Source organism: Chanodichthys erythropterus, chromosome 2 (assembly GCF_024489055.1).
Source record: "Chanodichthys erythropterus isolate Z2021 chromosome 2, ASM2448905v1, whole genome shotgun sequence".
Classification (NCBI taxonomy): domain Eukaryota; kingdom Metazoa; phylum Chordata; class Actinopteri; order Cypriniformes; family Xenocyprididae; genus Chanodichthys; species Chanodichthys erythropterus.
This window is the reverse complement of record NC_090222.1, coordinates 535,884-551,836: the sequence shown is the minus strand read 5'-3', so window position 1 is coordinate 551,836 and position 15,953 is coordinate 535,884. Positions and strand designations below refer to the sequence as shown.

The 15,953-nt window shown below is 36.7% G+C and overlaps 1 protein-coding gene across 4 annotated transcripts in view; it reads left to right on the top strand.

The window, feature by feature from the left end:
• inpp5b (inositol polyphosphate-5-phosphatase B) overlaps positions 1–11,976 on the top strand; it is a 39,614-nt gene extending 27,638 nt beyond the window's left edge. For 3 of the 4 annotated variants that reach the window (XM_067399416.1, XM_067399425.1, XM_067399429.1), the window contains 9 exons: positions 2,557–2,692; positions 2,769–2,879; positions 3,023–3,188; positions 4,866–5,101; positions 7,653–7,763; positions 8,161–8,245; positions 9,840–9,967; positions 11,169–11,280; positions 11,580–11,976. In XM_067399416.1, the coding sequence (XP_067255517.1) occupies positions 2,557–2,692; positions 2,769–2,879; positions 3,023–3,188; positions 4,866–5,101; positions 7,653–7,763; positions 8,161–8,245; positions 9,840–9,967; positions 11,169–11,280; positions 11,580–11,719 (1,225 nt within the window). In that variant the 3' untranslated portion in view covers positions 11,720–11,976. Of the gene's footprint in view, positions 1–2,556; positions 2,693–2,768; positions 2,880–3,022; positions 3,189–4,865; positions 5,102–7,652; positions 7,764–8,156; positions 8,246–9,839; positions 9,968–11,168; positions 11,281–11,579 lie in introns of those variants that run through there. The other variant, XR_010896327.1, reaches the window with a different exon arrangement.
• The last annotated feature ends 3,977 nt before the right edge of the window (positions 11,977–15,953 follow it).

Here is a 15,953-nt window from a genome sequence, read left to right as displayed (position 1 = left end):
TATAAATGTAATAGAGCTCGGTGCAGAGTAGGTTGATATTCAGTAACAGCGGTCGTGAATCAGTGTGTTTTCTGTAGTTTTTGTATTCTATTTATCATCGTAATGGTAAATTATTGTGTTTGTGGAGGTTGCACAAACTCCAGCCTGTCAGGACATCGAGTACAGAGGTTTACTAACAAGAAAAACTACGCTGCTATCTTCTGTGCCGGGGTGTGTTTTGTGCAGGTGAAGAGACGGGACTTCACTTCTGCATCTGCTTCGAAAAACTCGTTCATTATAGACCGGAGGATTATCATCCTGGCGATATGATGGAGTTCAACATTGTAATACTTCTGTAAATGATTATATTAAATGAATAAACTTGATGCTTCTTCACCGTTTTTACGTGAATCAATTTCAACACTGATGAATACAAATTATGTACACATATTTAAAGGTGCCCTAGAATCAAAAATTAAATTTACCTCGGCATAGTCAAATAACAATAGTTCAGTAAATGGAAATGACATACAGTGAGTCTCAAACTCCATTGTTTCCTCCTTCTTATATAAATCTCATTTGTTTAAAAGACTTCTGAAGAACAGGCGAATCTCAACATAACACCGACTGTTACGTAACAGTCGGGATCATTAATATGTACGCCCCCAATATTTGCATATGCCAGCTCATGTTCAAGGCATTACACAAGGGCAGCCAGTATTAACGTCTGGATCTGAGCACAGCTGAATCATCAGACTAGGTAAGCAAGCAAGAACAACAGTGAAAAATGGCAGATGGAGCAATAATAACTGACATGATCCATGATATCATGATATTTTTAGTGATATTTGTAAACTGTCTTTCTAAATGTTTCGTTAGCATGTTGCTAATGTAAATGTAAATGCTAATGTACTGTTAAATGTGGTTAAAGTTACCATCGTTTCTTACTGTATTCATGGAGACAATAGCCGTCGCTATTTTCATTATTAAACACTTGCAGTCTGTATAATTCATAAACACAACTTCATTCTTTATAAATCTCTCCAACAGTGTGTAATGTTAGCTTTAGCCACGGAGCACTATCAAACTCATTCAGAATCAAATGTAAACATCCAAATAAATACTATACTCACATGATCCGACGCATGCATGCAGTATGCATGACGGACATCTTGTAAAGATCCATTTGAGGGTTATATTAGCTGTGTGAACTTTGTAAATGCACTGTATTATAGTCGAGAGCTCGGGGGGCAGGGAGCGCGAGATTTAAAGGGGCCGCAGCCTGATTCGGCGCATATTTAATGATGCCCCAAAATAGGCAGTTAAAAAAAATTAATAAAAAAAATCTATGGGGTATTTTGAGCTGAAACTTCACAGACACATTCAGGGGACACCTTAGACTTATATTACATCTTTTGAAAAGATGTTCTATGGCACCTTTAAAAAAAAAAAAAAAAAAAAACATAATAAAATGCTATACAAGTATGAAATGGCAAATGTTCACAAAACAGTTTTATTTATGGTCTGATCAGTTCATCCACATGTTGTTGTTGTTGTTGTTGTTGTTTTTCATTGCCCAAGTTCCCAACTGATAGTAAATGTCATGCCTATGAACCATACATAGGAATATGATTACATTTGGCACTCTTATAGAGGTGGCCCTGAATAGTAACCTGACCAACTTTGAGGTTTCTAGAACCAAATCTATAGCGCCACCACCAGTTAAAAAATTCACGTTTCTTTTGGTCATGAATTTTGAGCTCTTTTTGAAGTCCTTTCTTAGTACAGCATAGTACCATTCTGGAAAAAAAATAAAAATAAATATTCTCAGATGATCATTGGACCGAGCCACACAGCAATGACTGAAAATGTTTATATTCTTTTTTGTTCTAAAAGTATGATGATGTGAACTTAATGTTGACTCTGAATTACATTAGGTGCAATAGCCTTTTTATCTATCGAAACAAAACTTGGTACACTTCATCAACACTATGATCTGAGGGTGCATGCCAAATTTGGGAACAGCACCACCTACAGGTCATGAGATCTGAAAAAAGGATATTTTTGCTTGTAAATTTTGAAATGTTTGTCAGAATGTTTGGTCATGCCAAATCCATCAAAACTGAAGTCCACCATTTTGAAATTTGTCGTAAACTGCAATAATTTTTAAATGCAATGACACATGTGCACAAAATTTCATCAACAGCATATCTTGAAAGTACCCGAAACATTTGAGGACATTGCTGCCTAGAGTTCAGAATATATAAAGACTTTTTACAAAAATGCTTATAACTTCTAAAAATTTAGTCCGATATTCAAGGTAAATGTGTTTCCTAGAAGTGGCACACTGCGATAGTTCCCAGTTTAAATCCTGTGTGACTCAAAATCATCGGCTCAGCAATGCACTAATCCATCATGCTCTGTCAGTTAGGGGCTGAGCACTGAAGGTCCTGTAGCCTCTATTGTATCTGTTGGTTTCATCCTTATTTTTCTAGCTACTCTTTGAACTCATTTGGGAAGGCTTGGCCCTGTTACTGCTGCTCTTAGCTGTATTTTTGTGTGTTTGCATTTATGCAGTGAGAAGTGTCGAGTTCCTGCGTGGTGTGACCGCATCCTGTGGAGGGGGAAGAGCATTAAACAGCTTAATTACCAGAGTCACATGACCCTGAAGACCAGTGACCACAAACCCGTCAGCTCTCTGCTAGAGATAGGGGTGAGAACACCAGCCGTGATCATACACAGTCCTCATTCTCCATCCCCTTACTGACATCTGCCATTACTCTGCACAGATCAAGGTTGTGAACCAGGAGTCCCACAAACGGACGTTCGAAGAGATCGTGAGGCGCATCGACAGACTGGAGAATGATTGTATTCCTTCAGTGTCGCTGTCTCAAAGAGAGGTGAGCCATTTTAATCTTCCATCATCCCAAGTGTCTCTTATTATGTTTTGTTTTGTTTTTTTTTCTGTAGCACAAGTCAGTATTTGTTTAGTCTCTAAATGAAAAACGAATGTTTCATGTTTCCTTTTGGTGTCTTTCTGTAGTTCCACTTCCAGGATGTGAAGTTCATGCAGCATCAGGCACAGACTGTGACCGTTCACAACGACGGACAGGTGCCGTGTCAGTTTGAGTTCATTCAGAAGCTGGACGAGCCGGCCTTCTGCAAGCCCTGGTTAACAGCAAACCCATCTAAAGGCTTCCTGGCCCAGGGTGAGACGGCTTCACCACCACACTTTTATCCACCCACTGTGTTGGTGTTTGTTTGACGTTGATAGAGTGACTTCTAAAACGATCAGCTGTTACTGTTTTATTGAGATTGACTAGCTATGTTCAGGATTCAACACTAAGGTTTTTTTTTTCTATGGCCAGTGGAAAAAAGTAATAAATAAATAAAACAGGCCTAATTAATGTCTTTGTTGTTTTTGACCCATAACCTTAATAAATAAGATTGTGACATCAAAAACTACTAGCCTAACGTTCAAATATTGTTAAAGACAAGTAAACTGTCAGTAATAAAATCAGAACAAATAATGAGAAGTAGCACAAATACAAGAGAACAAGCATACAAATAAAATAAACACTGCTTTTCATGGTTTTCTTTTTCAAGGTAGAGAAAATGTAAAATAGCACTGCAAAGACTTTACTGTATAAATTAAATATAGATGAATTCTTATTAAAGTTACAAATGATATTTAGTCAATAGCAATGAGTGTTTGATTAACATTAAAACAAAGACAGAAGCAGGTTATTAGGCTGCTGTCACTTTAAGAGCTGCATGGATCCAATATACTGTTACACATGTGCTTTATTTCTCACCTGTTTGTTCACTTGAGATAAAACAGACTGTTTATTAGGATACTCGCTGAGACCAGCATTTTTTGACGTAGTTTTGTGTGAATATGTCCATTCAAGTGCAAGAAGACGTGAAAGAGAGCTCAATTCAGCATTCGCACGTTGTCTGAGCTGCTTTCTGAGCACACGCTTCGGATGGGTGCACTCACAAAACTTCTCACACTATTGAATCGAGTTCTCTTTCGCTTCTTCTTGCACTTGAATATTTAGATTGGCAAGGCGTAAAAACACTAACTTTCATGATACAGCACTTGCCCGATCGGGCAAGCGACAGTTGCGGCTACTGTCCAAAGCCAAGTTCACGCTGGCCCGAGAGCCATCAGGCAGTCCTTATTGTCGAGACCTGAAGTTTCACGCCCTCTTGTTTTTGCTAATATTTCATCAGTTATTTCACTTACTAAGTTTCCTAACACAACTAGTTTAAACACCAAGGCATTTTCTGTCCTCACTTGCATCTAAATGCTGCTTGAAACAACCAAGCCACATCCAATCAGAACATACTTGATATGTATTATACAGCTATGTGAAGCAGGATTCTTCTTCATAAAAACAAAAATGTGCTTAACCCCAGGTTATCAACGTTCTAAACCCCGCTTTTAACCTTGGAGGCGAACATAATCAGCGACAGGACATTTAATATATAAAACTGACAGTTGGACATTTGACTTAACAGTGTCAAATGTTTACTGCTCACGTAGGCATACTGAGTGTCAGGATCCCACAATTGACTCATTCTTCCTGCTGATGCTTCACATCTTATTGCCTGTATCCACTTTTGTCTCCTTAAAGGCTTTTTACGGTTGCTCACACCCAAAAAGTGGCAATTTTAACATGCTATAATAAATGATATTACTTATATTACATTTTGTAAAAAGAGTCATAATAGGTCCCCTTTAAGATGACCCAGGGTTAACTAGCCCTAATGTGTACCAACTACACTGTGCTGTCAACATTTACAATTAAAGCTTAATTATGACCAAGTTTAATTTGAATTCACTTCCCCCAATGCAATGAAAACTGGTGGTGTTTGTGTAGGTGCCAGTGTGGACATCGACCTGGAGGTGTTTGTGAACCGCTCTACCGCTCCAGAGCTGAACTCCGGCCAGCAGCAGCTGGAGGACATCCTGGTCCTGCACCTGGAGAGGGGTAAAGATTACTTCATCTCCATCACGGGCTCCTACCTGCCCAGCTGCTTCGGCTCTTCTCTCAGAACACTGTGCATGCTGAGGGAACCCATCCAGGAGATGTCACTGGAGACCGTCAGAGAGCTGGTGAGATCTGCCTTTAGAAACTCAAAAATACTGCTGTTTGTGACGGATCATTTTGAGCCAAGCTGTTTCAAAACCTAGTGATCTGCCCTGCTGTCTACTCCCTACATAGACAGCTACTCTCTGAGGGAGCATCTTAGTCTTGTGCAGCCAAATCTTCAGACTGACGGCAGAAGGTCTGGACTCTATAGCAGCTTTCATTGGCCAAGGACCGCCCAGAGGCCGTCCGACTGACATGTAAAGCAGCCAATCACAGTTCGTTTTGTTCCGCGTCATGTTTAGGGGCGTGAAAATGTAAAGTCGCTGTCCCAACAATAACAGACCGGCATGCATGTAATAAATTATTCATTAAAGAAAGTTATCCAAGTTTATTGCATCAATGGAGCTGTGAACTTCACATATATTTTTGAAAATCTAGCGTTTAGTTGATCCTGATAAGCGCAACTGTTACAGTTGTTAACATGATGGCTTTCTTCTTCCATGAGGAGATTTGGTGTCATTACAGAACCCGAAACACGTTTCCCAGGATATCCTGGAGAATTCAACTAATCAGATGACGACTTCGAAACTCTCAAAGTGTTTCCCTTATTTTGCGCTTTATGCCTTTATGTGCGTGTGACCTCTGAGACTAGAAGCATCCCAACTGAGACAGAACCTAAAAACAAAGTGGATTGGACCAATCAAATGAGCAGCACAACACTTGTAGCAGTAGGAGGCGTGTCCACTCATGATGGGGGAGGAGAGAGAGTAAGCAAGTGGGATTTATAGAAAGAGGAATATCACTGGAAGAAGAAGGGTTATGATCAGGCAAGAGCTTTAAAGTAACACTCCACTTTTTTTGGAAAAATAGGCTCATTTTCCAACTCCCCTAAAGTTAAACAGGTGAGTTTTACCGTTTTCGAATCCATTCAGCCGATCTCCGGGTCTGGCGGTATCACTTTTAGCATAGCTTAGCATAGTTCATTGAATCTGATTAGACCGTTAGCATCTCGCTCAAAAATGACCAAAGAGTTTCGATATTTTTCCTATTTAAACTTGACTCTTCTGTAGTTACATTCCAAGCCATATTGGCCTAAAAAAAATAACTTTTCATTTTCTGTCGGTCTTAGTACACGATGTAACTACAGAAGAGTCAAGTTTTAAATAGGCAAAATATCAAAATTCTATTGTCATTTTTGAGCGAGATGCTAACGGTCTAATCAGATTCAATGAACTATGCTAAGCTATGCTAAAAGTGGTACCGCCAGAACCGGAGATCGGCTGAATGGATTCGAAAACGGTAAAACTCAACTGTTTAACTCTAGGGGAGTTGGAAAATGAGCCTATTTTCAAAAAAAGTAGAGTGTTACTTTAAAGACCCGTTCACACGAAGAACAATAACTATATTTGCGTCTACACCTATGAATTATAATGGTCACGCGCTGCTGTTTCAAAGTGTGAACAACATGTTTTAGCTGTTCTTGTTGCATTTACAGGCTTTAACCAGCAGATGTCGAGTTTCGAGTGAATAGCTAGTGTAATCGAATTTAGTGGAATAAAAACAACACTAGTCTTTTTCACTGCAACTTCAAAGGAAGCAAGACAATGTTGTCGAAACTAGCGCTGGATACCTGAGCTAATTTTATTTTACACTGTTTGCTAGCCTGACATAACAATCTCATCGTTAATACTTCTCACCTTTTATGACCGATTGTTTTCCATATATCCATTTTCTTTACAGTATCCTTGAAAAGGAGGTTTGACTTGTCAAACTGTGGTGGATTTTTACTGGATCTCGGCGATTAACTTCTCCGCAGTGCCGTCTGCCATTTTAAATGTGCGAGCCCTTAAATTAGAATGGATTCTGATTGGCTGTCAGTGTTATCGCAGTGTTATATATCGCTATATCGCTATCTTTATAGTTATTGTTCTTGGTGTGAACAGGCCTTTAGAAAGGAAAAGCTTTCCAGCGCTGTAGAGAAAATGTGTTTCTGCTTCATACATGAGTAACATTGGTTTTGCCTTTTCACAGAACCAAGATATGCTGTTAGCCATTGACTGTGTTGCAAAGCGTGTTTGTTATTTTTGGGGCGGAGCAATGCAGGGAGGGGTGTGTTTGTTTGGGTGTCACTTTCAAATATCAGTAGTGTTTCTCAGAAATCTGCACTGTTAACATTGGCATGTTACTACTTCAGTAATCAAATATGAAATAGGACTCAAATATCTGGTAAAAACATTTTTCATTACATCTGAATTGATAATCTGTAGTATTGAATAAAATATAGGACCATTGAAAAGTTTGAGGTTGGTAAGATTTTTTTGTTTTTGAAAAAAGTCTCTTTAATATTTTTGTGGAAACCCTGTTGTTTTTCAGGATTCTTCAATGAATAGAAAGAACAGCATTTATTTTAAATGTAATCTTTTGTTACATTATAAATGTCTCTAGGTTTAGATTCAGTCAGAGACATGAGTGGACTGGCTGCTGTTCTGTATTTAAATGTTCTGTTTATCAAAAACATATATATAATTATCTGTTAATTATTAATTTTCCTCATGCTTTCATTTGTTATATCAGAGTATGAAGTCAAATAGCAGTGTGAGTAACCCAGAGACGGATAAACCTCAAGAAATCCCCAAGGAATTATGGATGATGGTGGACCATCTCTTCCGTTATGCAAAAAAACAGGTCAGGACATCAGGATTGCCTTATGTTTTAAGCTTGCTTAAACTCGTCTCTTTGCCTGTCTTAAACATTTAAACCGTGCTTTTGTAATTCTGTGCTGCTGAAAGCTGTTTGTCTTTGTTATGGTCTGCCCATTGAGCTCCGCTCCATAGTAACACCAACACTAGAGCAGGAATCTGTCGAGGAAATTAACCTCCGCTTGCCGTGGGAGTTGTTTCAATAACCCGAAACAAGAAATTAAAGCTTCCCCAAATCGTCCATTGTTGTTCAGAGACGGCTGACTGAATGTACTGCACAATTACACATGTGATTGACTGAGCTGATTGTAAATGAAACTTTAAAGTACAATGCCTGGAGTTCATCCAAGGACTTTGAAAGTATTTGTCCTTGTGTATTACAGGAAGACCTCTTTCAACAGCCCGGCCTGCGCAGTGAGTTCGAGGAGATTCGGGATTGTTTGGACACGGGCAGCTTGGACACTCTCCGTATCCTTCACACGGTCACTGTAGTGTGTAATAAATGTCTGTGGTCTGAACTGACTCAGAGTTTACTGCAACTCAAAGTCTCCTTCATTTCTGGAGAATTCCAGAAATTAAACATTTTTGCCACTGCACAAATAGAAAATGAGATACTCCAAGTGTGGTCCAATGGAATAATGGAACAATATAACAGTTGAGACTGAAGGAGTTTTCCTGATATTTATGTCACATTAAAGTGCCCCTATTATGCTATTTTAAAGGTCTGTAAGGTCTCCTACAACAGGTTTACATGCATCAGGTCAGAAAACACTTTAATTCTCCCCTAATATCCACTGCAGCATAGGCTCTTTTCTCACAATGTCTGAAACGCTTCGATCAAGGATTCAGTCTCTCTAAACTCACCTCTCCGTGAGCCTGCTCTGAAAACAGCGTCTTCTCGACATGAACAACACGAACCAAACTCTTCCAGTCTGTGGGCGGGGCAAAGCAGACGCTGTTCTCCGGCAGCCAATGAAGAGCATAGGCTGGAATTATGCAAATTAGTCACAAACCTACGTAGGTTTATATCAGGTAGTGAGCCTGGAATTACTGACGACTCGTTTCAGGCAGTTCAGAATCGCTTGTTTCTTTTAGGAGACGACAACTCAATCTTTGAAACTATCCAGACCTTTTACATTCACCAACAGCTATATTACACACTGCATGAAAGAGGATATCCCAAAAAGCATAATGGGGCACTTTAAAATGTAAAAAAATTATATCAAATAATAAAATATAAATCCAGTAGTCAACTTTTAAAATCAGATGGTTTTGATCAAATTAATAAAAAATATAATTTTTTATTGTATTAAATAGTTTTACTTGTGCTAGTCATTTGCCCATTATTTTAAGTGGTTTTTAACTTTTTACTAGTTTTTTTTTTTTTTTTTTTTCTTTATTAGCCTAAACAAATGTGACTCAAATTACATTTCATACAGACTTCAGTTATTTCCAGTCATGTAAAAATAACTGGGCTACTAGTTCAGGGCAGGGCTACATTTACATTGAATCATTTAGCAGACGCTTGAGCTACTAGTTAATGTGATCTGCTCTTCTGTAAAACAGTTGATGAGGTTGTGCAGACAGGCTATGAATTATCATTTTTGAAAATTAGATCTATGTAGGATATGAATGCAATACATAAAACGGAGCACATGGAAAGCATATCGGTATCATTTTTAATGGAAATGACGAGGAGTATGATTAAAACTGGCCATGATGGAGTATCAGCTTATTTTAGTTTTATTGATATTTAGATTTTTTTCATATTTTTGAATGTAGTTTAGTAATTTCTTGTGTGTGTGGTTTTTATTTATATTGCTATTTAGGTATAATTTATTTAAAATTATTTTAGAGCTTCAAATTAAATCCATTTGAGTTTATTGCCAAGGCAACATTTCTACTTTTTATTTATTTTAAGCTTTTCAACTAATATTTATAAATTATTTTATTTCAATTATATATAACAATAATATCCCTGCGGAGACTTTACAGCCAAGCATTATCGGTAGTGCTCCTCATCGTGCTGTCTGTTGAGTGCCCTTGACCTGAGCTCTGTCAGCTGGCAGTAACCACTCGGTGGCCGAAGCCCTGCTCCTGTTCCTCGATGCCCTCCCTGAACCCGTGGTTCCCTTCTCCTTCTACCCGCACTGCTTGGACTGCTGCTCGGACGGCGGCCAGTGCAGACAGGTCAGTGCCGTCTCCGGACAATCAGACGTTTCTAGAGAATGTTATTCAAGTTCCTTTGACTGTTAAACATATTCTGTTGGACTGTAAGTTTTATGATGCTATGTTTTTTATTGCAGAATGTTTCACCTGAACACATATTAGATTTTTTGTCTTGTCAAGTTGAAATGCTTAATATAGTATTATAAAGTGTCCCTGTTATGCTTTTTCAGATATTATTTTTCATGTAGTGTGTTTGAAGATCATAGTGCAGATAAAAGTTTTTGGGCTTCATTTATCAATCTAACGAAGAAAACAATCTTTATTTAAATATCATGCCCCTAAAATTCACAAGAGTTCACATCATGGAGAAAAGTAACCCGGCCAAGAAGAGGAAGTAATCTCATGAAAGAGAAATTAATTTTACACCAAAAGACCTCGTAATTGCAAACAATTACATAAATTTATATGAAGATAAAAAAATTCCAGTAATTAAAATGAAACCTTTACATAAAAACACTAAACATATTTCTAATGTATATAATCAATCCCTTTAAATTTAAAACGAATCCTTTAAATGTATCGGTAGGTTATTCAGAACCGAACACGAATGAAAAAGCAGTAGCTTCTAAATTATAAAATAAAGCACAAATTAGGCTGTAGTGGCATTCACTGTAAACAACATACAAATGTCAAGCCAAAGTGATTTAATTTAAAGCGAAACTGACACGGCATTGGGCTCGCATCCAAACCAAATGCCTCCATATTCACAATCTAATATTTGCTTGCTAGACTATATCAAATATGTGAACAAGGCTTTGTACTTCACTCACGTTCCAATATCCACGTAAAACAGTACACAGTGTTACAGTAAAACTGACACCATTATTACTGTGTATCAAGTGCTGAGGAAGAGCTCCCAATCTGACCAATCAGAGCAGAGCAGGCTCACAGAAAGGAGGACACTGTGAGAAAAGAGCTGATGCTGCAGTGGATATTATGAGAAAATGAAAGTGTTTTTGACCTTGGATGCATGAGACTCCAAAACAAAACCAGGAACTTAAACTTAAGATAAACCACACAAAACAATACAATAATTTGTGTTTGTCATGCAAATTGCCCCGATGCTAACATAACGTTAAAACTTGAATAAACCCGAAATTGTTGTAGCTTTTGCTTTATAATCAATATAATTGTAACATTTCATTTTTCTTTCTGTCCGCAGATAATTTCCACTCTACCTCAGTGCCATAAAAATGTTTTTAACTATTTAACGGCCTTCCTTCAAGAGTTGTTGAAGCACTCCGCACACAATCGGCTGGACGCCACTATTTTAGGTCTGTTGACGTTGCACTTTCAGTACTTGTTTTTGTGTATTTTTGTCTGCAGATTTTGAGAGGACAGGCCAGTTTCAGTGGAAAGCAGAACTCTTATTTTAACCAAGATTAAAAGATTGAAATGTTGACTTCAGTCATTAAAACATTATTAATTAAGTCTGTTCATGTGCACTTGGAAATAAGAAAATTCAGTTTAAAAATAAGTTTCCTACAGTCATGGTAGTATTTCAAGAGTGTGCTTTCCAGGCCTGGAAAACGTCACAGAGCTGACCGTTTGACTGATTTCTCTTTATTTACAGGCCCGATCTTCTCTGGCCTTTTGTTCAGGTCGCCCACAAAGCAAGATCACACAGAGAAAAGAAAGGTGAAGGAGTTTTTCCAGCATTTCTTGGTCCAGATCCCGTCTGACAGAGACATTCACGATAAATTACCTGAATAATGGACTGCGTCGTCATGTTGCCTTTCCTTGTTTCACATGCCTAGTTTTTTCAGGTATCAGCAGAATCATGTCCATAAACTTTGTAGCTGCCATTTAATGCAGAGCATTTTAAACCATCATTGAAACTAATTGGTTTTATTACAAATCAGATGGGAGTTTTTATTTGAAAAATAATGGTTATTTAATGAAATATATTTGTATTTTGGATGTTTGTAAATACAGAACAGCTGTTCTTTTATATTAAATCTAAACAATCACAACAATCTCAGCATTTGTGTATTTCTTTCATTTTCATTTTATTTAGACAATTGAATTTAAAAATTGTAGTATTATATCATGTAGATCTTTGTCTTTAATGTATTTTAAGTCTTTTCACAAGCAACCTCAAGAAAGCATTAAAATAATGACTGGTTTAAGAGAATATTATACAAAGAGAACATATATTGGTAAAGGTTTAAATGTTCATTCCTCAAAACCTTTACAAGTCTCAGACTAAATGCCTGTAGATAATGGTCTCTATTGAGATAAATAACTAGAGATTTCTCATATAATTACTGTAGTACTAGTCTTCTAGTCGTTGGTGTTACATATTTTAGGAATATGTTTGCTGCTTGTTTACAATTTTTTGAGTTTCTGCTGGTTTTTAAAAAAATGTTTTAATTTGTCCTTTCACAAATCAAACGAAGGGTGGGCAAATTTGGAGAGGCTAGCAATAGTAAGATCCCACCCTCCCTTCATAGCATCTCCAAAACCACGCCTCCTTCAAAACACATGAGCGCACAGTTCGCACACATCCAGAGCAGATTCAGTCTGAGTCTGAGGACGTCCACTGCTCTGGTGTTGTGCTGAATTTCTAGTCCACTCAAAGCTCCACTGCCCTCCGCGTACATGCGCGTGCCCACGTTTCTCCGACATCGGTGAAGCCAAATGAATTTAATGTTTGTGCTGCCCTTTCATTTGCATTTCATTTTATTTATGTAGTTATTGCATCCTTATGTGTATAAACATTGTTTGTCAAATGCCTTGAGAACATTTTTCGTATTTTTGAAATTCAATAAAAAAATGACTAAATAAGAAGAAATGTCAGCTTTAGAACAGGAGTAATAGATTTTTGGCAATTGTCGGACAATAATTTAATAATTAAATTATTAACATTTATTGTTGACAACTGACAATATATATATAGTATTTATTGTGAAATGTTATATATATATATACATATACAAATAAATTTGATACATTAAATTGATCATAAGTGACAGTTGTTACATTAACATTCTTTAAAAAAAATAGAATTTTCTATTTCTATTCAAAGAATCATGAAAGACGTATCACGATTTCCACACAAATAAGCAGCACAACTGTTTTCAACATTGATAATAATCATAAATGTTTCTTGAGCAGCAGATCATCATATTAGAATGATTTCTGAAGGATCATGTGACACTGAAGACTGGAGTAATGATGCTGAAAATTCAGCTTTGATCACAGCATGAATGTGATTTGCCTGTACAGTGGAGCTGGGGAGGGAGGGAGGGCAGCATAATTTTGCAGGTGTACTTTTGTAAAATGGATATTACATGCTATGGCAGGGGGTAATAGGCAGCAGAAATGTACAAAAATATGTACAAGAATGATTTTATGTACAAAATAAGCAGGATTGATTGCACGTGATTATATTGCACTAATAGAAAATTTAAAGGTTATGAAAATTATGAACAATTTTTATTTAAAAAAATATTGTATAAAATATTCTGAACTCAAAAACTGCTACAAAATCAAAGCCTTTTCTAAACAAATTTGTGTTCTAAATTTGAGGTTGATATCTGTAAAAAGTAGCTTTCAGTAAGATTTCATTTGGGCGCAGTACCAAACTTTTCCATCAGATGCCAGCAAAGCTCCACTGGTTGCAGTACATAGAATTTCTCGCGCTCAAATACTTCATGCACACACGCACACAATTTTTTATTAAACACATACAAACCACACTCTGACATCCATACCATCACACACACACAATTATAATAGCATCATTTATTCAGTTGGCTCTATAATACAGCAGAAAACAGGAAAAAAGCGAGTATTTGCTTTATACGCCAAACCTGAGAAAATGGTATAGTAACATTTTAATTCGCCAACAGAATAAAATCCTGTTAACATAGACTGCATCAGTTATAGTTAAATGACCCTTGATGAAAAACTGCCGTTTCAGTGGGGACATTTTTGTCCTTTAGGCCCTAAGTGTATTTCGTGTACCTATAGTGTCGAATAGATTTAGGAAAGGAAATGAGGGTGAAATATTAAAATCACAATAAAAATACAAACTTCTGCTAAAATATGAAGTGGGTGCTAACACAGGCAAAATGATAAAAACAAATGAAAAAGACAAAAATGTCCTTAAGGATGCACAAGTGTTAACTTACACATTCCCTTTTTTCAGATTTGTCTGTATACAATATGTTACTTTGTGTTGATAAACTCCATACAAAATATATACAGTGGCAAGAAAAAGTATGTGAACCACTTGCAGAATCTGTGAAATGTGAATAATTTTATCAAAATAAAGGATCATACAAAATGCTTGTTATTTTTATTTAGTACTGTCCTGAGTAAGATATTTTACATAAAAGATGTTTGCATTTAGTTCAAGACAAAACAATAGCTGAATTTATTAAAATAACCCAGTTCAAAAGTATGTGAACCATTGGGTGAAAACTATTAGAATTTGAAGATCAAGGTAAATTGTATTTAATTTTTCTGCCGGGAAACATGCAAATATCTTCTGTTGGTTCCGAAGGGCAGTACTAAATGAAAAACAACGATATTTAAACAAAATAAGAAAAATTGTGACATCATCCTGTTCAAAAGTTTTCACCCTCCCCCGACTCTTAATGTGTCGTGTTTCCTTCTGGAGCATCAGTGAATGTTTGAACCTTTTTTAATAGTTGAGTTTGGGTCCCTCAGTCGTCCTCAGTGTGAAAATATGGATCTCAAAATCATTCATTCACTGCTGGAAAGGGTTCAAATATGCAAAAGATGCTTGAAAACTGATGAATCTGCAGGAGCTGGAGGATTTTCTGAAGAACAGAGCTCAGTTTAACTGCTCAGGACAAACAAGAGACTCATGAACAACCATCACAAAACATAAAAACAGTCGTGGATCATCAGGTAACCACACACAGTATTGAGAATCAATGCTTCACACACTTATGAATGGAGTTATTTTAATACATTCAGCTATTGTTTTGTCTTGTGAACTAAATGCAAACATCTTTTATGTAAAATATCTTACTCAGGACAGTACTAAATAAAAAATAACATGCATTTTGTATGATCTCCCTTATTTTGTTAAAATTATTCACATTTTCACATATTCTGCAAGTGGCTCACATACCTTTTCTTGAAACTGTATGTATGTATATATATATATATACACACACACACACACACACACACTCACCATACCCATAAATGTAGAGAATTCATTTCATTTTAACTTTACTTTTCACTATTTCTTGCAGAGTGTAATTCATTTAAGGCTTGTACTACGTGAGGTCAAATACACAGCCTATCGCACTTACTGCACATATTTTACACAATATATATTTAAAAAAATGCACATTAGACACATACATAATATAATCTGCAACACTCCTCAGTATTTTCCCAAACATGATATCTAAACATCTGTAATTCAAGAAACATTTACTTGAAAAGTAATGAGGAAAAACGAGGAAATGTAGTTTTGTTTTCTGAGAAATTGACCAAAATGGTGATTAAAACAAAAACACATGTCAATGGGATATAAAAAGTTGGTTTCCCTTTTAATTAATTAGATATTTCTTCACAGAAAATGACTTCTAATCACACATCGTTTTTGTGCATCTCAACTAGGGATATTTTTCCAGTCATCCCAATGCCAAAAATATGTCCCAATTTACCCGAATTGACTTATAAATGAATATTTATTTTCAAATGTTTAGACATTTCCACTGGAAAACAAGACAAAAATACTGAGAACATCACTTTCTTTTAACATTTACTTTCTTTGCTTTCTTTAAAAGCTCTTTTAAAGTAGTAAGTAAAGAGAAGCAGCGGGGGGTGGTGTGTGTGTGTGTGTGTGTGTGTGTGTGTGTGTGTGTGTGTGTGTGTGTGTGTGTGTGTGTGTGTGTGTGTGTGTGTGTGTGTGTGTGTGTGTGTGTGTGTGTGTGCTGTGAGTGACTCCAGAGCTGAG